The sequence below is a fragment of the Monomorium pharaonis genome, chromosome 3 (assembly GCF_013373865.1).
Source record: "Monomorium pharaonis isolate MP-MQ-018 chromosome 3, ASM1337386v2, whole genome shotgun sequence".
Taxonomy (NCBI): Eukaryota; Metazoa; Arthropoda; class Insecta; order Hymenoptera; family Formicidae; genus Monomorium; species Monomorium pharaonis.
Genome location: NC_050469.1, coordinates 18,793,291 through 18,817,234, shown reverse-complemented (window position 1 = coordinate 18,817,234; position 23,944 = coordinate 18,793,291). Strand labels below are relative to the sequence as shown.

The 23,944-nt window shown below is 34.1% G+C and overlaps 3 protein-coding genes across 3 annotated transcripts in view; 2 read left to right on the top strand and 1 right to left on the bottom strand.

The window, feature by feature from the left end:
- Window positions 1-23,944, bottom strand: part of LOC118644709 — a 159,994-nt gene that overhangs the window by 112,748 nt on the left and 23,302 nt on the right. The window lies entirely within an intron of this gene.
- Window positions 1-23,944, top strand: part of LOC105832513 — a 62,709-nt gene that overhangs the window by 29,442 nt on the left and 9,323 nt on the right. The window lies entirely within an intron of this gene.
- On the top strand, window positions 624-4,703 carry LOC118644710. The gene is made up of 2 exons (XM_036283849.1): window positions 624-1,266; window positions 3,919-4,703. Exons 1-2 carry the CDS (start codon window positions 909-911, stop codon window positions 3,960-3,962), a joined length of 402 nt encoding a protein of 133 aa, XP_036139742.1. The 5' UTR covers window positions 624-908; the 3' UTR covers window positions 3,963-4,703.

Genomic DNA, 23,944 nt, shown 5'->3' with positions numbered 1-23,944 from the left:
GTTGACACTTGGATGGGTGACCGTTTTTTCAGATATAGAGATTAAACATGCTTTAACGGGTACGACTGTGACTTGGCTAAAACATGTTGTTATAGTCTTCTTCCTCTTACAAGATTACCGTAAAAATAATTAGAATTTTTTATATTTTGTTCAAGTTTTTTTCAATTCTTAGAAACTTCTAAAAATAATTAGAAATATTCAAAAATTTTTTAAATTTATCAAAATTTATCATTTTTAAAGTTTTTCCGAGAAACGTTTTAATTCTTATAAAAAATCGGAATATTTATCAGAAATCCTGAAAAAATTTTTTTTAATTCTGACAAATTTTTTCACTAGGGTATATTACGATATCTCAGGAAATCCCTTGGACATCCTTTGGATATCGTTTGAGACATCTACAGGATGTCAAATCGGTGGACATTTGTGCATCCCTTGGATATCCCTTGGATATCGCAGACGGTCCATGGATATCTAACGATATTGCGATATCCCAAAATGACATCCCAGGGACATCCCTAAGATAAAGTGTGCTGTGTGGGTATGAATTTATTAAATGTTTGAAAACTTATAAACAATATTTATTTAATTTAAGAAAATTTTAGTATGTAATGTGTGTGTGTGTGTAGGGGGGATGTACATACATACGCGAGCTAAAGAATAATCACTTTGTGACAGGAAAATGATTATGCCTTAGTTCCGTGATTTTATCCTTCTGACGTCGTACGCCTACAAATTTCAGTCCCGTTCTCAGGCTCAGGTGGGGGCCTGCCTCAGGGCCCTTGCATCGGGCATGTCTATTCTCCTTAAAAAGAGACGTCTCACAGACTCTCTCCGACGACGCCAGATCAGCCCTGCCTCTTTTCTCAGACAGCATCCACCTGCTATCAGATCACCATTTTCGACTGTCCATGGCTCGGAGAGCCTTTACAAAACCTTCGCTTAATATCACGGGTAAAAATGCTGCGGAGTCCGCGCAGGTTGACGAGTTCCTGTTTGGTCAAGACTTCTCCCAAACTCTCAAGGCAGCTCAAGCCTGTGAAAAAGCAGGAAGGGAAGCTGTCAAGGCAACGCAGCCCGTAGATAAAAAGACTCTTCAGCCCGTTCGACAGCAGGCTCTACAACGTCGCAGCCAACAGGTTCCCACTGGAACTTTGGGAAACCAGAAAGTTCCTGCGAAGCTCAGGTCGGCTCGCAGCGCAGGAGCTTCATATCAACACAGCCGCCGACTCAATCCAGATCCCAGACACGACTCCATCACTAAACAAGGTACGGTCGGCAGGTCGCCTGAGTAATTTTTATGAACAATAGCTCAACATTATCTCCGACCCAATAATCTTAAGCGCAATTCAGGGTTACCGTATCCCATTTAAATCGCTTTTATCTCCTAGGCCATATTTGCAGAAAATGGAATTTTCTGAATCCTCCGCGTCCTCCTGCGACCTCGAGATAGAACGCCTTCTCCTCAAGAGAGTCATTGAACTGGTAGAGCCATCCGAGGATCAATTTTTATCTACTTTCTTCCTTATAGATAAACCATCAGGAGACAAACGCTTTATTTTAAACTTAAGGGAGCTGAACAAATACATCGATCCTCCGCACTTCAAGTTAGAGGACTGGAGAACGGTCATTCGCCTTATGCTACCAGGATCGTACATGGCCACTCTTGATTTGCAAGATGCCTATTTTTTAATCTCCATCTCACAGGAGCATAAAAAGTTCCTTCGTTTTTAATGGCGTGGGAGAACATATCAGTTCACCGCGCTACCTTTTGGTCTGGCTACAACTCCTTACACATTCACTAAGATTACTTGCCCCGTAGTCACATACCTTCGTGAAAGAGGCTTTCATTCCGTAATTTACTTAGACGATTTTCTCTTTTTAGGATCATCTTACAAAGAATGCCAGACGAACGTTAGTGCCTCCATAAGTCTTCTCGAATCACTAGGATTTCTGGTAATTACCAAAAATCTAACCTGAAGCCTTCCACGGAGTGCAAATACTTGAGGTTTATTTTCGACTCAGTCAGGCAAGCCATCTCAATACCTTCCCAGCGGCGAGATAAGCTTCTAAACTTGACTTCTAGCATAGCCTGGAGGCGATCCTGCTCCATAAGGGACTTTGCCAGCTTTATAGGTTCTCTGACTTCAGTCTGCCCAGCAGTCCAATACGGTCTCCTGTATATAAAGAGATTCGAAAGAGCGAAATTCCTCGTTTTAATAGAGTCTGACGAGAACTTCTCAGCTTCTATGGAGATCCCTTTATCTCTGCAAGACGAGTTCAGCTGGTGGAATAAGATTTTCTCAAACGCGGACCAGGCCAACACAATTTGCTCGGGACACTTTTATAGCGAAATTTTTTCAGACGCTTTTACAACAGGCTGGGGCGCTTCTAGCGGAGAATCCCGCACGCATGAATGGTGGTCCGAATCGGACAGAGCCATCCACATAAACGCTCTAGAGCTTAAAGCAGCCTTCAATGCCCTTCGTTGTTTTGCTGGAGAGCTACACGATTGCAATATCCTACTCCGCATAGATAATACCACAGCTATAGCATACATCAATAAATTCGAATCGGTACAATTCCCTCATCTTTCCGCAATCTCTAGAGAAATATGGCGCTGGTGTGGAGACCGGAATATCTTTATCTTCGCCTCTTATATCTCTTCATCAAAAAATTTCATCGCTGATGCGGAGTCTCGAGCGGCTGATCCGAATACTGAATGGTTCTTATCGGAGTAGGCATACTTGCAGGTGCTCGATTTCTTCGGACTCCCGGACATAGACCTGTTTGCATTGTCCATCAATAATAAGTGCGAGGCGTACGTCTCTTGGCTACCCGATCCGGGCTCTGTCGCAGTAGACGCATTTACTCTGGCCTGGAAAAGTCTAAATTTTTACGCCTTTCCTCCATTTATTCTGCTCCCATACGTTCTGAGGAAAATTGTGGATGACGAAACAGAGGGAATAGTCGTGGTGCCCTGGTGGCCTTCACAGCCCTGGTTCCCCTTGTTTCGACATCTCCTAGTTTCTGAGCCGTTAATTCTTTCTCCTAACTATTCGTTACTTTCATCGCCTTTCAGGACCTCTTATCTGGAATACAGGACGCTTTCCCTGGAAGTCGGGAGGTTATCAGGGAGGTTTTCAGGCCACGTATAGTTCTACCATCGGCGATTCCAACACTAATTACCTCCCTGTCGGAGTCGACCATTAAGCAATACTCTAACATCCTGCGACGCTGGTGGGAGTTTTGTAGGCAGCGGGGAGTGTCGCTCTATTTCCCGACGTCGGCCCAGACTCTTGAGTTTTTGGCCCAAACTTTTCTTAGGACCGCCTCCTACTCTACCATCAATACGGCCAGATCAGCTATGTCGCTCATTACAAATAACGAAATTGGTAACCACCCGCTGGTCAGGCGTTTTCTCAAAGGTGTGTCAACGATTAATCCGCCGAGGCCGCGCTATGACTATGTCTGGGACCCGTCTCCGGTTATCGAAAAACTCTCGTCCATTTATACATATGACGGGTGCACGTTGAGCGTTATCACCAAGAAGCTTGCGCTCCTCCTTGCTCTCGGTACCGGCCAGCGGATTCAGACCCTCTCTTTGTTAAAACTATCCTAAATATCTTTAGGGGATAAAATATTAATTAATATCCCGGACCGGATAAAAACGTCGGCTCCGGGTCGCCCTCAGCTTTTCTTTTCATTCTCACGCTTTAACGATCGCAAAGACCTCTGTATCGCACATTTATTAGAATGCTACCTGGCTAGGACCAAGCATTTACATCCAGATACATGTGATTTTTTCTTCATCTCTTTAACTAAGCCCTACAACGCAGCCTCAGCACAAACAATTAGTCGCTGGATAAGGCGGGGCTTGGAAGAGTGCGGGGTAGATACCACTATTTTCTTTGCCCACAGCACACGTCACGCTTCTACCTCACGTGCGGCCCACAGAGGTGTAGCCCTGGATATTATTAAACGAGCTGCGGGATGGTCTGGCGAATCCCGGGTCTTTGCGAATTTCTACAATAAACCAATCGTCAACCCAGAAGATTTCACTAATGCGGTTCTGCTCTCTTAGAGACATATTGTTTATTTTTCATATAGCTTTGTATACCGTGGATTATACTTTTGTTTTCTTATGAGTTCATACTGTAAGTTCAGTTTATGTAAAGTTTAATACATTCAGACTCTCCTACGTACATAGAGCTATCTTTATCTCCCGGCTAATCGCTGAGATTTGAACAGCTACATAGTTATTCATCCGGACGAGACTTGGGCATAATTGTTAGATTGAACGAACTTACCTGTGAAGTTCGATCCTAATTATGCCCTTCGTCTCGTCCGGATGGACTTCCCTCCACCCTTACCTACAGCTAGCGATTAGCCCTAGATTTAAACTTATGAAGAAGGGCGAATGCATCGGCGGGGACCACTAACAGGCGCCGGATAACAGAGCGGCGCTTTTTCGTTTTGGCGGGACTTTTAAAATCTGTTGTCAAGGCGCGTGCAAAGGCACGACTACATAGTTATCCATCCGGAGACAAAGGACATAATTAGGATCGAACTTCACAGGTAAGTTCGTTCAATCTAACAATTTTACAAGTCACTAACTTGTTAACTATTGCGAAAATGGAAAAACGGTAAGGACTTTTCTGTTCAGTTTCATGCGTTCTATCTGTTCATAAACATCTCATAAAAAAATACCAGACACCCTGTATAATGCCGGTATTTTGGTGACAAAAAATGGTTTTTATCTTTACAACGTTATCAATTAATATTTAACTAACGTACAACTCTACGTCACACTTCATCTATTTAATCATCAACATCAATGTAAAATTAATTAATCAGAGAGTAACATAACTCAGATTTTACACTGTTTTCCATGAGATAGAAGAGATGTTGCGTGATATAGAATTGTGGATCAGTTAAATATTGCTGTAATTGTCAATCAATATTTACAATTATTAATTAGCTTGAATAATACTTTAAATAAATGTTTTTAATAATAATAATACTAATTTTTATTCTTTACTTTACTAGTAATATAAAAAAAATTACAAAATCCAAGATAATACTTTTGATCATATCAAATTCAACCTAAGTTATATATAATATATAAATACTACAAAATGCATGATATCCAAACAAATTTACCTTTTTAAAAAAGGTAAAAAATGCGCGCGAAGTGTGGTTTTTCTTTAAGGAAAAAATCACAAAATCCAAGAATACTTTTGATAAATTCAACTTAAGTGATATTTCTTTATAACGAAAAAAATCACAAATCCAAGATAAAACTTTTGATTAAATTCAACCTAAGTAATATACATTCCTAAAATGGTATAACTTTGATTATTAAAGTAACAATTATTTTAAATAAAAAATTATTGTATTTACACAGACAAATTAATTTTTCTAAAAAAAATAATGATACGTAAATGTTTTGCGCCAATTAAGAGTGAACACTACAAAATGAGTGTTAAATTTTTTCTCTACAGAAATAATGATATGAAAAAATATGCGCCAATCTATAAAAATAGATGTTTATTCTTTGGCTGGCATTCATAGTTTGATTTTTCATTAAACTTGTACCAGATAAGAGATTGATATTGGAATTGAATTGAATTGTAATTAATTAGAAACAAAACCAATATTCTTTAACTTTGGTTTGAATGGTCAAAATTCCAATAAATATTTTACTATAGAAACTTGGCGCCGCTAAACCGAACAATTTGCCAGCTCTCTTTCTTTTTTTTGTGCGTGCATCTAAATGCACGTGCGTACGTGCGTGCGTGCTTGCGTGCGTGCGTGCGTGCGTGAGTGCGTGTGTTTAGTATATAACTTAGTTTATAAAAAAGCAATTTTTAATATCTTAGTCTTTTATACGTGCTTATGTCTAAATGTCTCTTTTTTTCTTTCTGTCATGCGTGGATGTATAATGTTATATGTATTATTTTAATATATAAATTAATTTGTAAGAAAGCGATTTTGTATTAAAACAAATTATTTAATTTAGCGACGTCAAGTTTTTATAGTAAAATATTTATTGGAATTTGACTATTCAAAGCAAAGTTAAAGAATATTGATTTTGTTCCTAATTAATTACATTTCAATTCAATCCCAATATCAATCTATCTAAAAAAAAAAAAATTAATTATTTAATTTTTCTTTTATTCTTTTAAATAATTACCTTATCTTTAATGGTTGAAAAGAATATTCTGTTGATAATAATAAACACCTCACTTACATAAAACAAATAATATTTAACATTTTCCTGTGTACACACATACACACAATTACATACTAAAAATGTCTTGAATTAAATAAACATAAATTATATTTATTTGTTTATTTAATTTAAAAAACTTTTAGTATGTAATTTGTGTGTATGTGTGTACACAGGAAAATGTTAAATATTCTAAGTTTTATGTAAGTGAGGTTTATTATTATCGACAGAATATTCTTTTCAACTATTAAAGATTAGGTAATTATTTAAAAGAATAAAAGGAAAATTGAGAATAATTGATTTTTTTTAACACCAGAATCATATTTTTCTACATGTGCGTGTATAGCAATTGGCATGAATAGCAATATCGATATAAAATCGCGAGCTAAGGAATCATTTTCCTGTCACAAAAAGGAGAAATTGATTATTGAATGATTATTCTTTAGCTCGCGATTGTATGTACATACACACACACATACACACACACACACACACACACACACACACACACAAATTACATACTAAAAGTTTCTTGAATTAAATAAATATTTAAAGTAAATTCTCTTTACGTCGACCCGACTGGCCAGTTTATTAAAAACAATTAATAATTACACGACGTTTCGACCCTTGGTTCGGGTCCTTATCAAGTGAGATCTACAACAATTACATTAGTGTCAGGGAGAAAGCAATAGTCGTGGGCGTATAAAATAATATAAGAATGTAAATGAGTACCTTGGTCTACATAGAAGTTGTGCGAATAAATTTAGTTATATTTGACATCGTGCACGGACCATGCTATGATGATGTGTGCAGGCATATCATAACACTGTAAGTAAATTCGTAAGAAAAAAAAGAAGAAAAAACGACAATGTAATTAAACTAAAATCGAACCGTGGGTGAAGTAAAACAATTAACTTACGTGTCGGCGTGTCACAAATAGTCATGAGTTAAATTGATTAGTCACAAATTAAAAACAAACAAAATAAAAAAAATTAAATGGAAATAAATTAAGATAAAATATGCAGATTTCCGCAAACACAAGTCAGTAGGTTTCGTATATCTTAACCGCCGTACAGTAGCAAGCGGACTGATATCATCGGGGAAACGATGCAGTCGATATGCACGATGTCAAAGTGTCAAAGCAAATAGTGAATAAATAAATATATAAGGAAAAGCGAGAAAGAAAGAGAGAGAACAGCATAGATTAGACTTCACAAAATTTTTCTAAACCTCGAAATCGAGGTTTAGCACGCAAGCACGCACTCACACATTTAGATGCACGCACAAAAGAAAAAGAAAGAGAGCAAATTATTCGGTTTAGCGGCGCCAAGTTTTTGTAATAAAATTTGTATTAAAATATTTATTTGTAATATTTGAACAAATAATTATTTGTAAAAGTGGATGTTTTAATTCGTATAAACATCCATTTTCATAGTTGGTGCATTTTCTTCATATCATAATTTTTGTAAAAAAAAAAAGAACTTTTTGTTCTTTTTGGGGGAAAAGACAATTTTATTAAAATTTCCTTTGTGGTGCACATTTGTCATGCCAAATAAAAATTATTTTGTACAAAAATAGATTTTTGAGGGCATTTGATGCGCGCATATACTTGGCGCTTTTTTATACCTTTTTTAAAAAAAGGTAATTTTGATGGGATTTCACTCATTTTGTAGTATCAGATATCTCTTTTTTTTTAATAATATATATGGAGGTCTTTAAGACAATTTTAAAGTCTATATCTAATTAAAAATCGAGACTCAGATTTAATTAAAATAACGAAACAAAGTTATATTGGTTTTATTCTTTATCTGTAATATTCACATGTTCATTTCATTGATTATCAATTATTTTTATAAATAATGCGATGCGTATAAGGTCTAATACACATATATAAACGGAGCATAGACTTACTAACTATATTATTCGGAGTATATCTGTTTTTCACATGCTTTTACATTGAAAAAGATATTCTGTAATAGTATATAGTCAGTATGTCTAAATATTTTTATCCGCTTACATATGTGTATGTGTATAACTTTGTTTTTTTTTGTTGCGACAATACGAAAATTAACATTTTCTCAAGTTTACTTTATTGCTTATAATATTGGGTTTTTTACAAACTAAATTACGCGACAAAAAGCTTAATATTCTTTCACATACTCAAACAAATAGAAATGCCTAGACATATTAATTGCACTATTTCAGATTGATCTTCCTTTTTCACATGCTTCCACATTGAAAAAAATTACGTATCCAAATTAGTACAGTTAGTATGTCTATCATTTGTGTATTTCTATCCGCTTGTGTATATGTATTAAAATTATGTATATTATCTTTCTCTTCCATATTGAAAATGTCTACTTGTATGTATACGTATTATTGTTTTTTTTGTTGCGACACGCGGAATATACGACCTAACATTCTCACATTTTTATTATAAATAACCTAATAAACGTTTCTTTTAAACATCAAATAATGCGATGCAATTGAAGTCTAATATTCTGTCACATAAAAATTGCCCAGACATATTGGTTGTACTGTCTCATGTATCCAAACATAAGCATAGTAAAACCTTAAAGACACACATGTACGCACGCACGCACGCACATACACTGGCGCAAAAAAAAAAAACGAAACAAAATTTTTGACCGATTTTTAGGCAATATTCAAAGTGATGCAACTTTGCGAAAAATCATCCAAATTACATGTACTTTTTTTTAAATTAAAGGGCAAAGGCTCTACTTTGAGAATCCCTACGCAAAAGTTTGATTTGTTAAGTGCGAACCTTTTGTATCGCATGAAAACCAAACATGTGTTTTTTAATTGAAAAAAAGTAAAAGTTTGTTATCATTTTGCACAAGTTCCTCGTTAAAATCTTGCTAATATTAATTCAGATTCTGAAAGGTCATTTTTTTCTAAGCAATTTAAAAGAAAACATGTCGATACGATGTTTTTTGTTAATTGCACACGAGTTTGAAATTTGCACTGCAGTTTAGGGTATTTCAGCAAGTAAATACGGTATTTTTTGAATATCATAAATTTTGAGTATCAATATGATATTGCATATTGATTTTATTCGTATTGAACTTAATCATACCGCTGTCATCAAAGTGACCCGATCTGCACCACGTGGAGAATGATGATCGGATTTTGTACATCATGTGGCTCTGAAATTCATCGGTGGAAATTTGTACTTACTGATCTAAATATAACGGATAGCTGACGCACCAATTTCACTGAAGTCAACAGAAGATCACATTCATCTATATTCATAAACCGACGCATACACATAAACATACATATACACATACTCATACATAAAAAGTAAAAGTTCAAATTTTATTTAAAAAAATCAGCCTTTTCAGGGCTACATACAAAATCTGATCGTCATTTTCCATGTGGTGCAGATCGGGTCACTTTGATGACGGCGGTATGATTGAGTTAAATACGAATAAAATTAATGTGCAATATCATATTGATACTCAAAATTTATGATATTCAAAAAATACCGTATTTATTCGCTAAAATGCAGTGCAAATTTCAAACTAGCGTGCAATCAACAAAAAACATCGTATCAACATGTTTTTTCTTTTAAATTGCTTAGAAAAGAATGAACTTTCAGAATCTGAATTAATATTAGCAAGATTTTAACGAGAAACTTGTGCAAAATGATAACAAACTTTTACTTTTTTCAATTAAAAAACACATGTTTGGTTTTCATGCGATACAAAAGGTTCGCACTTAACAAATCAAACTTTCGCGTAGGGATTCTCAAAATAGAGTCTTTGCCCTTTAATTTAAAAAAAAAGTACATGTAATTTGGATGATTTTTCGCAAAGTTGCATCACTTTGAATATTGCCTAAAAATCGGTCAAAAATTTTGTTTCGTTTTTTTTTGCGCCAGTGTACATTTGGCGTCTTTTCTTTACCTTTTTTTAAAGAAAGGTAATTTTGTGCGGATATTATATAGTTTGTGGGGCAAGTGTGTTAGGCAACCCAAATCCATAAAACTATGATTAACTTACTACGACATATTTAAACAAGGCATTGATTAATTAAATTTTAATTAATTAATCCGAAGACATCTAATAATACTAGTGCTAATTCCAAGTTCGTATCTGCAACTATTCTCGAGATTTGCATTTTTTAAATTTAATTAATTATTTAATAATTAATTAAATTTTAATTAAGTAATTAATCCGAAAACGTCTGATAATACTAGTGCTTATTCCAAGGTCGAATTTTTAACCGTTCTCGAGATATACATGATACAAGCTTTAATTATTCAATTAATTAATTAATTAATCAGTTACTTCAAAGACATCTGATAATACTAGTGCTAATTCCAAGTTCGTATCTCCAATCATTCTCGAGATATACATGATATAAGATTTAATTAATTATATAATTAATTATTTAATTAATTAATGCGAAGACATCTGATAATACTAGGGCTTATCGCAAGTTCGTATCTCTAACCGTTCTCAAGATACACATGCCATAAGGTTTAATTAATTAATTAATTATTTAATTATAGATAAGCTTTGAATCTTTAAAGTGTTCCGATGATACTACTGCTTAGCCCAAGTTCGCATCTCTAACCGTTCTCGAGATTTGCATGTTTTAAAATTTAATTAATTAATTAATTAATTAATCAATTACTTTGAAGATATCTGATAATACTAGTGCTTATCCCAAGTTCGTATTTCTAACCGTTCTCGAGATACACATGCTACAAGGTATAATTAATTAATTAATTAATTAATTATAATTATCTATAATTAATTAATTAATTAATTAATTAATTATAGGTAAGTTTTGACTCTCTAAAGTGTTCCGATGATACTACTGCTTATCCCAAATTTGCATCTCTAACCGTTCTCGAGATTTGCATGTTTTAAAATATAATTAATTAATTAATAATTAATTAAATTTTAAATAATTAATTAATAATTAATTAAATTTTAATTACTTAATTATAAATAAATTTTAATTATTTAATTAATCCGAAAACATCTGATAATACTAGTGCTTATCCCAAGTTTGTATCTCCAACCGTTCTCGAGATATACATAATACAAGGTTTAATTAATTAATTAATTAATTAATTAATTCGAAGACATCTGATAATACTAGTACTTATCCGAAGTTTGTATCTCCAACCGTTCTCGAGATATACACGTTACAAGGTTTAATTAATTAATTAATTATTTATTTATTTAATTAATTAATTAATTCGAAGACCTCTGATAATCCTAGTGCTTATCTTAAGATCATATCTCTAACCGTTCTCGAGATATACATGATATAAGGTTTAAACATCTGATCCAGCCATCCGATGGCAAAAAAGTAAAAGTACAAATCCCCACTTAGCTGAGCGACGACGATGACAATAATAACGACTACGACGTTTCTTAATCAAATTTACTCTTAGGCGAAAAATTTTAATCGCCGTATCTCCGCTCATAAGTCACGCAGCGGAAAATTAAAAAAACTTTTATTATATAAATTGGATACGAGCTATCTATTAACCTTATTGAGAAATCCATCGGTTCAGTCATTATTAAGATCCAATAATTGCGGTCTTCTCGCAAACGTCTCGCGTAAAAGAAGCACGGTAGTGCCTCGCTTCGCGTACACTTGGCGCGGGGCACTACCGTGCCTCTTGATTTATTTATTTATTTATTAGCGAAATATTTTCCAACTTTTAAATAAATATTGTTTATAAGCTTTAAAACATTTTATAAATTTATGTATTCGTAAATCTACATGGAGAAAATTTTATAGAAAAATTATGTATGATTTATTATTTACAATAGTAATCACGAATTGTAAGAAGAAATTTCAGAGAATTAAATCATATGAGTGATGTAAATACTATCGTAATTTGAGGAAAAACATAATATAAATTTCCATAATTCCTCCTTGGTCCACATTTACTACTTACCATAGTAATTTTTACTATAAAGTTTTCTCTGTGTATTATAAGTTTATCATGGGGATTAATTTTATTAAAAATATAAATTTCCTAGTTATTTAATTTTTAATTAAGAATATAAAGATAAAACAAAAATTTTATTTGGTTGTTACTTCGATTTTATTCGATAAAATTTTATAATGTTTTTTGAAGTATAATTTCTTCTAAAAGTTTAAGAAGTATAAATTCTTTTTTCGAGCACATGATAAATTTTTTTAAATTTATAATGACAATTTACGGCGTCTGACTATCATCAAAAAATATATCTTTTATTAAAAGTAATCGTTATTTATTAAAAAAATGAAATTGGTAATCGCTTCTTTAAGCATTAGAACCGATATTTTTCTGTACACATTTAGAAAATTTTATTTTCATTAAAAAAAAGTAAGGAACTATCGTAACTCAAAGGGAGAATCCAGCGTTACGCCTCGCTCGTGCGTAGCCATTGCCGCTTGTTGTAATAACTCCCCTCGCGCGTCTTGCAATCTTAGGCCGAAATCACATGGTGCGGAATAGAGCTGCGGAATAGAACGTGCGTCATAGAAGCAGCCAATCATAGCTTTGCCGCATTAGAATGCGTTGATGCGGCAAAGCTCTGATTGGCTGCTTCTATGACGCACGTTCTATTCCGCAACTCTATTCCGCACCATGTGATTTCGGCCTTAAGGCTCAAGCGCTGGCGGGGGCGGCCGAGCGCTCGGCGCGCTTGCATTTGCTGGTAAGCCGGGCTAATACAGCAAATTTTACAAGTCAATAACTCGTCAACTATTGCAAAAATGAAAAAACAGTAAAGGACTTTTCTGTTCAATTTGATGTGCTCTACCTGCTCATAAACATCTCATAAAAAAATACCAAACACCCTGTATAATACTAAAAAGAGACCACTTTTTGTATACCGAAAATTTAGGCTATATTCAAACTGCTACAACTCAGCTGCTAAAAATCATCGTAGAAACAAAATCCAAAAAGCGTTTTAAAGCTTGAAACTTCTTCTTTCAAACGTTTTTTGGCGATTTTAGTTATCTTTTTTTTCACCAACGTGGCACAATAATAACGCTTGACGTTAAAATAAAAATTTTTTATGTGAATTTGCTGCGCTGCATCTAGCATGTAAAAAATCATAGAGTATTGTTGTTACTTGCATCTTAGAGTGTGATCTTTTCCCTTTATTTTGAGTGGTTATTCATTGCTATACAATTTTTTTTTTGACGAGTTATTTAGATTTTAAGAAAAAATGGTTATTTTGATTTTTATCGCTTGTTACTCGTGAACAAATCAACGTACAGCGCTCAGCAAAAAAGCGTTAGAAAGTTGAAAGTTTACACTTTTGAACGCTGTTATTAATTTTTTAACAGATTTACTTTTTCTAACAACAATCGCGTTTAAAGATTACGTCAAAAATCGCATATTTTACGGTTTTTATTTAGTTCAAGATACTGTTGTGAAGAAAGTTCCAATCACATCGCTAAAGCAAAGTTTTATAGTACGATAGTTACTCCCCAGTAATAAACACTAACGTTCATGAAATAAAACATTTTTATTCCACGTGTTTATCATTCTTGAAGTTGCTGAAATTGCTTACAACGTTTTTTCAACAATTTTTTTACACCCTTTTGACCAAGTTACAAAGTCAACCTTACATTTCTTTTTAAATGACGCTTACCGCCGGCATTAGCGTTATCCAATGTGCACCACGTGGAAGATGCCCGTCGGATTGTGTACATCGCGCACGTGTGTGTTTCACAGCAAAGGTAAGGACTTCGCGATTTGTCACGCGCGCGCTCGCGGCTGTTCCTTGCGACTTCTTAAATGTCGTTTTATGTTGTTTCAAATGCGTTCAAATGTCTATGCGGCATTTTGAAAATTTCGTATACAAGCTCAATACTCTACGAAAACCGTCTGTGTGTTAAACATTTGTTTTAAAGCTTCTATACATAAACATTACTTGTAAACATTACGAGCTACTCACATACATACCGTAATGTTTACAAGTAATGTTTACGTACAAAGAGACTTTGAAATAAATGTTCAGTACACAGACGATTCTCGTAGAGTATTGAGCTTGTATATAAAATTTTCAAAATGCCGCGTAGACATTTGAACGATTCTGAAACAATCATAAAATGACATTTAAAAAGTCGCAAGGAATAGTCGCGAGCGCGCGCGTGGCGAACCGCGAGGTCTTTACCTTTGTGTGAAACACATAAGCACATGCGCGCGCGCGCGATGTGCACAATTCGACCGGCATCTTCCACGTGGTGCACATTGGATAACGCTAATGCCGGCGGTAAGCGTCATTTAAAAAGAAATGTAAGGTTGACTTTATAACTTACAAGGGAACCTCGCGAACCCGAAAATTCTGATTTTAATGAAACTTGGCATAAATGTAGAAGGGGTAAATACATGAATTTAGAAATTAAAAGTTGGTGCTTATAAACGGTTTAAAGGGTTGAAACCACTCTTTAAAAATGTTGAGTTTTTGTCTTTTCTCGATATATCTCGTAAACTAAACAAAGTATTAAAAAATGTTTCATACAAAAATATAACAGTATAAATACCTCTATTTAACTATGCTATTTATAAAAAAAAAAATTTTTTTTTAACAAATTTTTTTTCTTTGAAAAAAAATTTTTTTGAAAAAAATAAATAGCATAGTTAAATAGAGGTATTTATGCCGTAAAACTTTTGTATGAAACATTTTTTTATATTTTGTTTAAGAGATATATCGAGAAAATGCAAAAATGTCTCAACTTTGAAGTGTGGTTTCAAATCGTTTTTGAACCAAAATAAAACATTTCTAAATTAATATATTTATTCCCTCTACATTTATGCCAAGTTTCATTAAAATTAGAAAATTTTTCGTTTGGGCTTATAAACGGTTTGAAGGAGTGAAATTACCCTTTAAAGGTTGAGATATTTTTACCTTTTTTCGCTATATTTCGTAAACTAAACAAAATATAAAAAAATGTTTTATACAAAAGTTTTACAGCCTAAATACCTTCATTTAACTATGCTGTTCATTTTTCAAAAAAAATTTTTTTTTTTTAATTAAAATAAATTTTCAATAAAATTGACTTTTATGTATATAGCATTTATAAAATAATTATACTATCTTATACTACGTTCTATTTATATCATCTATGTGTATATTATGTATGTTATATATTATCTATGTTATAATACTATACATTTATATTATCTGCATCCCTATATGTATTAGTTTTCATCTAACAGTTGCGCAATATTAGAGTAGTCACGTTGCTTTCACACAGTTTATTCTCTCTACGTCACATATTTCACATTCAAGTTTTATATTCGTCATATCACGGTATATATCATATATGAAATGGAAATTACGTATTAAAGTTTGATATCTTTATTAATGATGCTACGCGTCATTTTCACATCTGTATCAAGTCTAACGTGTGCTTGATCAGTATAACAGTATCACATCTAACGTGTGCTTGATTTTTCTATTAGATTATTTAATTAAGCGAAGCATAATGTTACACGTAAATGTTGCGAATGTTCTTAATATGTTAATTATTTTATTTCAAATTATACATATTCCACCTATAAATGAAAGAGAAATACAATTACGTGATGTGATAGAGAATATTATAACAAATGATATTATAACAGTGAATGTGATTTATCATTTGATGTACACACTGATACTGCTTTAGAATTTTAAAATTATTGGGAAGTGGATTTACCTGACATAGAATATGTAACAAATGATGAAGAAGATTTTTTTTTAAATGATAATTGTGGTAGGGACTTCACCTTTCTGAAGCGACGTTGCACTCCTAAAAGAGAGTGTCGGCCTTTTATCACTTCTCCAATATTCGACGGCTTTCCTTTTATAGCTACTATTTAAAATTTTGTCTTCTGGTTTACAATTATATTCATTATCAAGTTCATAATCAACATTATCATTTTCTAAAAATTCTTCCACTTTATCTGTTACATATTCTATGTCAGGTAAATCCACTTCCAAATAATTTTGAAATTTTAAAGCAAAATGAGTGTGTACATCAAATGATAAGTCATTCACTGCATTTGTTATAATATCCTTTATCACATCACGTAATTGTATTTCTCTTTTATTTATAGGCGTTGGTAGAATATGTGTAATTTGAAATAAAATAATTAACATATTAAGAACATTCGCAACATTTATGTGTAACATTATGTTTCGCTTAATTAAAAACAATCTAACAAGAAAAATCACATGTTAGATGTGATACTGATGTACTGATCAAACACACGTTAGACTTGACACTGATGTGAAAATGACGCGTAACACCATTAATAAAGATACCAAACTTTTATTAATACGTGATTTCATATATGATACATACCGTGACATGACGAATATAAAACTTGAATGTGAAATATGTGACGTAGAGAGAATGAACACTGTGTGAAAGCAACGTGACTACTAATATTGCGCAACTGTTAGATAAAAACTAATACATACAAGGATGCAGATAATATAAATGTATAGTATTATAACGTAGATAATATATAACATATATAATATACACATAGATGATATAAATAAAACGTATTATAAAATAGTATAATTACTTTATAAATGCTATATACATAAAAGTCAATTTTATTGAAAATTTATCATAATTAAAAAAAAAACTTTTTCGAAAAATAAACAGCGTAGTTAAATGAAGGTATTTATGCTGTAAAACTTTTGTATAAAACATTTTTTTATATTTTGTTTAGTTTACGAGATATATCGAGAAAAGGTAAAAATATCTCAACCTTTGAAGGGTAGTTTCACTCCTTCAAACCGTTTATAAGACCAAACAGAAATTTTCTGATTTTAATGAAACTTGGCATAAATGTAGAAGGGGTAAATACATTAATTAAAAAATGTTTTATTTTGGTTCAAAAACGGCTTGAAGGGGTGAAAGCACGCTTCAAAGTTGAGACATTTTTGCATTTTCTCGATATATCTCGTAAACTAAACAAAATATTAAAAAATGTTTCATACAAAACGTTTTACGGCATGAATACCTCTATTCAACTATCATATTTATTTTTTCCAAAAAATTAAAAAAAAAAATTGTTTTTGAAAAAAAAAATTTATTTTTAAATAAATAACATAATTAAATAAAGGTATTTGTACTGTAAAACTTTTGTATGAAACATTTTTTAATATTTTGTTTAGTTTACGAGATATATCGAGAAAAGGCAAAAACTCAAAATTTTTGAAAGGTGGTTTCAACCTTTTAAACCGTTTATAAGCATTAACTTTTAATTTTTTAATTCATGTATTAACCCCCTCTACATTTATGCCAAGTTTCATTAAAATCAGAATTTTCGAGTTCGCGAGGTTCCCTTGTTAGTCAGAAGGGTGTAAAAAAATTGTTGAAAAAACACGTAAGCAATTTCAGCAATTTCAAGAATAATAAACACGTAGAATAAAAATGTTTTAGTCCATGAACATTAGTGTTTATTACTAGGGAGTAATCGTACTATAAAACTTTGCTTTAGCGATGTGATTGGATCTTTCTTCACAACAGTACCTTGAACTAAATAAAAACCGTAAAATATGCGATTTTTTACGTAATCTTTGAACGCGATTTGTTGTTAGAAAAAGTAAATCTGTAAAAAAATTAATAACAGCGTTTAAAAGTGCAAACTTTCAGCTTTTTTGCTGAGCGCTGTACGTTGATTTGTTCACGAGTAACAAGCTGTTGTGAGCAAAGCACTCGCAACCAATAAAATAATATGATAACATATAGAATATAGAATATTAAAATTAAACTAAGAAAAGATATATAGCTCGCCGAGGAAGGCTCGCTATCACGAGGTGTCAAGTGACATATGCCTCGTGCGCTGCCGGCCGGTCATCGCACTGGTCAACGCACCAGCCGCCTTAAGGAATGTAGCGAAGTCAGCTTAGCAACAATCATGCCACCGGAAATGCATACTTGCGTTTTGGCAATTGTTGCTAAGCTCGCGAATATTTCCCGCGCGCCGGACGCGCGCAGGAATGACCATATATCGTCATGCGGAGGGCCCGTTGCCACCACTATTATATCAAATCCGCGACACTATTTAAGCCGCTGCCGAACAGCGGCCTGCGGGGTCTGACATTAGATAATCAAGCTGATACGTACGGCCCGCACGATTAGGATACGAAAGAGTTCGGGACTTAGCCGCGGCAAATCTCGAGCGAGCATACGACGCGCTATCTTCGAGTCACGTGCCGTATCTAATCAACTCAGTGTAACACGACCCTTAGCCGCACTTTAGCCGACCGTTTGTGTATCGCTATTGTGTATCGCAAGATAGAATAAATCTTTTAATTAAATTAACATAAAATCAGTGAGTCAGTGATTTGTGGACACTGCCAACAAAAGCCGCCTTTTTCCGCGAGTTCCTACTCCTTGGGCAACAACGAACCCATAAAGATCTTGTGTCGCACCGCAAAGTACAACAAAAATCATTTGTTGTACCGTATGATATAACAAAGCGATAAAAGTTAAAATAACCATTTTTTCTTAAAATCTCAATAACTCGGTAAAAAAAATTGTACAACAATGAACAACCACTCAAAATAAAGGGAAAAGATCCCGCTCTAAGATGCAAGTAACAAAAATACTCTATAATTTTTTCATGCGAGATGCAGCGCAGCTAATTCGCATTAAAAATTTTCATTTTAACGGGTCAAGCTTTATTATCGTGCCACGTTAGTGAAAAAAAAAGGTAACTAAAATCGCCAAAAATGTTTGAAAGAAGAAGTTTCAAGCTTTAAAACGCTTTTTGGATTTTGTTTCTACGATGATTTTTCGCTGAGTTGCAGCAGTTTGAATATAGCCTAAATTTTCAATATACAAAAAGTATTCCTTATTTTTTTTGAGTAGTGTATTTTAAAAACGAGAAATCATATCAAAACGAACCAAAGTGCATTCTAAAGTTAAAAGTTGATATTTTTGAAGGATATTGTTGGAATTTAGAATTTACCCTGTTGTGTTTGCATCATGGGAGCTGTCTGAATTCCTCTACGGATTCAACGATTCTTATTCGCTGTTCCTTTCTAGTGATTTTTATTTCTCAAAAATTGCACTCTATGTTCAAAATGTATGTACCCGCTCTCCACTCTACCTTACCTTTAACTTTCTGTTATTTTTTTCTTTGGGCCCACCTCCGTTGTCTTTCTTTAATAAATACCTATTTGTTGCATTTTATAATTATGTATCGTTCAATCCACTCCGAACAACAGGTTATGGGCCCAGGCAAACATTAGATATCAATAAAAGGGCGGAAGGTAAGAGGAATCGAGCGATACGTAATTCAACGAGAACAAGTTAACCTAGCAAAGGAAAACTATAGTATGACACAATCAAACGCAAGTATCGGCTTGCCGCCGATAGAAAGAATGTTTGGCAGAGAGAACTACAGTACGTGAGCATTTGCCAACGTATCTCGAACACTCGAGGACTTATGGAAATGTGTCACAGGCGCGGTCACCAATGAAGCAAAGGTCAAGCGTACGAGAGCGAAAATAATACTCTCTGTTGATTCGTTCATCTACGTGCATGTTCAAGACACAGCAAACGCTAAAGAGGTTTGGGATAAATTGAGAGAAATTTATGAAGATTCGAGACTCTCGAGGAAGATGGGCTTGCTGCGCGCACTGGTAACCACGCGATTGGAGAAGTGCGCGTCTGTAAAGGAATATGTCACAAAAATCGTGGCGCAAGCTGAACGGAATGAAATTTGAGGTTAAAGATGAATGGGTAGGAACGCTACTCCTTGCAGGATTGCTTGATTAATATTAAGCCTATAATTATGGGCATCGAAAATTCGAATACCCTTATCACCAGAGACTCAATTAAAACAAAGTTATTGCAAGAAGTAAAGGACGATGTTTGTCGCAAGTCAACTGCAACCAGCAACACAGCACTGCAAGTAAAAGCTCGGAAAGAAACTAACACTAAAGGACTAAGGTGTTATAAATGCAACAAATACGGGCACTACGCAAAAGACTGCCGCAGCAAAGTGAAGGCGAGACCAGCGGTACAGGAATCCAAAGATAAAAAGACATCAAAGAAGGAGTCGGACTCTACATTCTTCACAGCCCTCACCGCAGATAACATAAATACCACGGACTGGTATATCGATTCCGGTGCATCGTACATATGTCTAAAGATCTGTTTAGCTTGCTTTCCAAGACTCCGTTTAACTCTCAAATCACTGTGGCCAATAATGAAAAGATGTCGGTAGAAGCGATGGGCAGCACACAAGTTAACGTTCTCGCCAATAATACAAAGAGAAGTATTAAAATAACGGACGTTTCTGAACTAACTTCGAATTTACTTTTAGTCAGTAAGATTGCAGACAAGGGACACTTAGTAACAGTCAACGAACGAAGGTGTCAAATTAGAAATGCAAGCAAACAACTGGTCACAACGGCAACCTTATCCAACGAGATGTACAGACTAGATCAACCGCCACTAAACTAGCATCGAATACCGGAGATGCAGTTCGATGGCACAAAAGGTTAGGCCACTTACATTCCAGTGCAATGAATTCGTTACGTAAGGGTCTGGTCAGCAATTTAAAATATAAAGGAGAAATCGATAATTCCTGCGTGACTTGCCTAGAAGGAAAACAGGCTAGACTTCCTTTCGATAACTCAAGTAATCGAGCGAAGAGAATCTTGGAGCTAGTCCATTTGGACCTGTGTGGCCTTATGGAAACGACATCGATCGGAGGAGCGAAATATTTTCTCAAGCTGATCGATTGGAAAATAAGAGTCAGGTCCCGGAGGTATAACAAAACTTCAAGAGGTTCGTCGAAAAACAAATAGGAGAGAATATTCGAATCTTGAGAACCGACAATGGCAAGGAATATATTAACGACAACTTAACGAGCTTCTTGAAAGAAGAAGGAGACGTCAGACATCAGACGACGGTACCCCACACTCTTGAACAAAACGCCGTAGTGGAACGCTATAACCAGACTATTGTCGAAAAAGCTCGAAAAGGCTACTCTTCGAAGCTAATCTACCAAAAAAAGTTTTGGGGAAAAGCGGTCTCAACTGCGGTATATCTTCTTAACAGATCACCTACAAAGGCGCTATCCGACATGACCCAAAAGAAGCATGGAGTGGAAGGAAACCAGATCTCCGCCACTTAAGAATATTTGACAGCAGAGCTCACGTCCACATTCCGAAAGCCTTAAGGCAAAAATGGGACAAAAAAAGCTTCAGATGCATCCTGGTGGGATATTGTGAAGATAGTAAAGCCTATCGCTTGTTTAAACCGACACGTCAGAAAATACTCAAAAGATGAAACATCATTTTCGCTGAGGAGTAGTTATGTCATGATCCAGAAGTTTAAGAAAAGAATAGTTTCGAAAGTTCACAGGACCAAGAGTTCCTTTCAATTACAGAAGTTCCTGAGGAAGATGAAGCAGAAACTGAACCGGAAAGTGAATCACAGGAAGCAATCACAATTGACAGCACGGAAACAGACTACCACAGTCATTCAGAAAACAACGAAGAAAAAGATGATAGAACTCCACCGCAGCAAGCACCAAGAAAGTCTTCCAAGATACCAAAACCTAGGAGAATTGACGATTACTGTACTTACCTATTCCAAGAGACACCTGGGGCAGATCCATCGTCAATCGAGGAAGCATTGAACTGCCAGTTCCCCGAAAAATGATTGAAAGCAATACGAGAGAAATTGCGGTTGCATGAGAAAAATCATACATAGGAAGCAGTGATTCTTCCCCCGAATAGGAAGGCCTTAAACACCAAATGGATTTTTAAGAGTAAAAGAGATAAGAATGGTGACATCGTGAAGTATAAAGCGCGCCTAGTTGTCAAAGAATGCGCTCAGACGAAAGGAGTAAATATGAAGAAACCTACACACCGGTAATAAGATACAACTCCCTCGGGTATCTTTTCGCACTTGCTGCAAAGAACGGTCTGGACATCGATCACATAGATGTCGTAACTGCATTTCTTCAGGAAAACCTTGAAGAAGAAATATATATACGTCAAGATCCCGATAAATGATCAAGACGGTAAAGTAGCCAAACAAGAGATTTGTAAATTAAAGAAAGCAGTTTGAAGCAAAGAAGTCGCTGTTGAAATAACAAACTCAAGAAGGTGCTGAGGAGTTTGGGTTTCAAGAGGTCGACGGCGGATCCATATGTGTATCAAAGGAATCAAGGCAAAAACACCCTAATCATCGACATATACATAGACGATATGTTGATATTCAGCAACAATCAAAAGCAAAAGCGACTTATCAAGGAGAAGCTCAGAGAAGAGTTCAAGTTGAAGGATTTAAGCGAAGTCCAGAATTGCCTAGGCATCTAAATAACTCGAGATTGCCAACGTGGACTACTACCCTGGTGGAAAAATTTCTCATATTTTTTCAGAAATTTTTTCAGAATTTTTCATCTTCCATATTTTGGAAAAATTTTGAAAAATTTTGAAAAATTCTAAAAAAATATTAAAAATTGTTCAAATTTTTTCAGAAATGACTGAATGAGAATTCTCAGAATATTTCAACATCTTTATATATGACAATTTCTGAGAAATATAACAAATTTTTCAAATTTTTTCAGAAATGACTAAATGAAAATTCTTAAAATATTTTAATATTTTTATGTATGACAATTTCTGAGAAATATAAAGAATTTTTCAAATTTTTTCGGAAATTATTGAATGAGAATTTTCAAAATATTGCAGTATTCTGTGAAAAAAAATTTCTGAATAATACTAAGAATTTTTTAGATTTTTTAAGAAATGATTGAATGAGAATTTTCAGATTATTTCAATCTCTGTATATATGAAAATTTCTGAAAAATTAAAAAAATTTTTCCGATTTAAAAAAAAAAAATTAGATAAAAATTCTCATAATTTGTAGTATTTTTACAAATAAAAATTAATAAGATTAATTTTCATTTATAAAAATACTACAATACTGAATAATAATAAGATTTTTTCAGAAATAACCGAACAAGAAATCTCAGAATATTTCAAAATCTGTGTATATGTCTGTACTAAGCATCACTTTATCCGTGAGAAGATCGAAGCTGAAGAAATAAGGGTCAACCACGTGTCAACGGATTACATGCTGGCCGACATAATGACGAAGGCGTTGGCGCAACCACGGCACTGTCAACTTATCGATGACTTTGGAATACGTACCCCAACGGATGCAAATTCTAGTAGCGGTGTTGAAATTTAGAATTTACCCCGTTGTGTTTGCATCATGGGAGCTGTCCGAATTTCTCTACGGATTCAACGATTCTTATTCGCTGTTCCTCTCTAGAAATTTTTATTTCTCAAAAATACATTCTATAATTGTGTATCGTTCAATCCGCCCTGAACAACAGGTATTAACAAAATTTGTTAAAAGAATTTAGTGCCAGTATTATAACGTCTTGAAAACCATTAATCGTTATTTTTTGCTTCTTTGACACCATTTTTCTTAAAATTATGACTTGATAGCCAAATTTTGAAAACGGATTCGTGTTCGGCAGGCAAAAATACGTCGGAAATGACTATTCGCATTTGTGTTACAAAAATAGTGTCGGACAGTGTAATTTAAAAAAAGTTTTATTTTTGTATTTTTTATATTATAAGATATAGTAATATATTATAAAAAGGACTTAAAGTTTGCTAATCACAAATGTTCGATAGCGTAATGGATAAGGTGAATAGTTCCTACTCCAATAAAACAATA

Bases quoted from the DNA above. Each gene is read 5' to 3' on its own strand.
- LOC118644710 (XM_036283849.1), top strand. From the start codon at position 909: ATGGCTCGGAGAGCCTTTACAAAACCTTCGCTTAATATCACGGGTAAA. The intron at 1,267-3,918 runs GTACGGTCGGCA...CTTTGCCCACAG, and splicing joins CGACTCCATCACTAAACAAG to CACACGTCACGCTTCTACCT.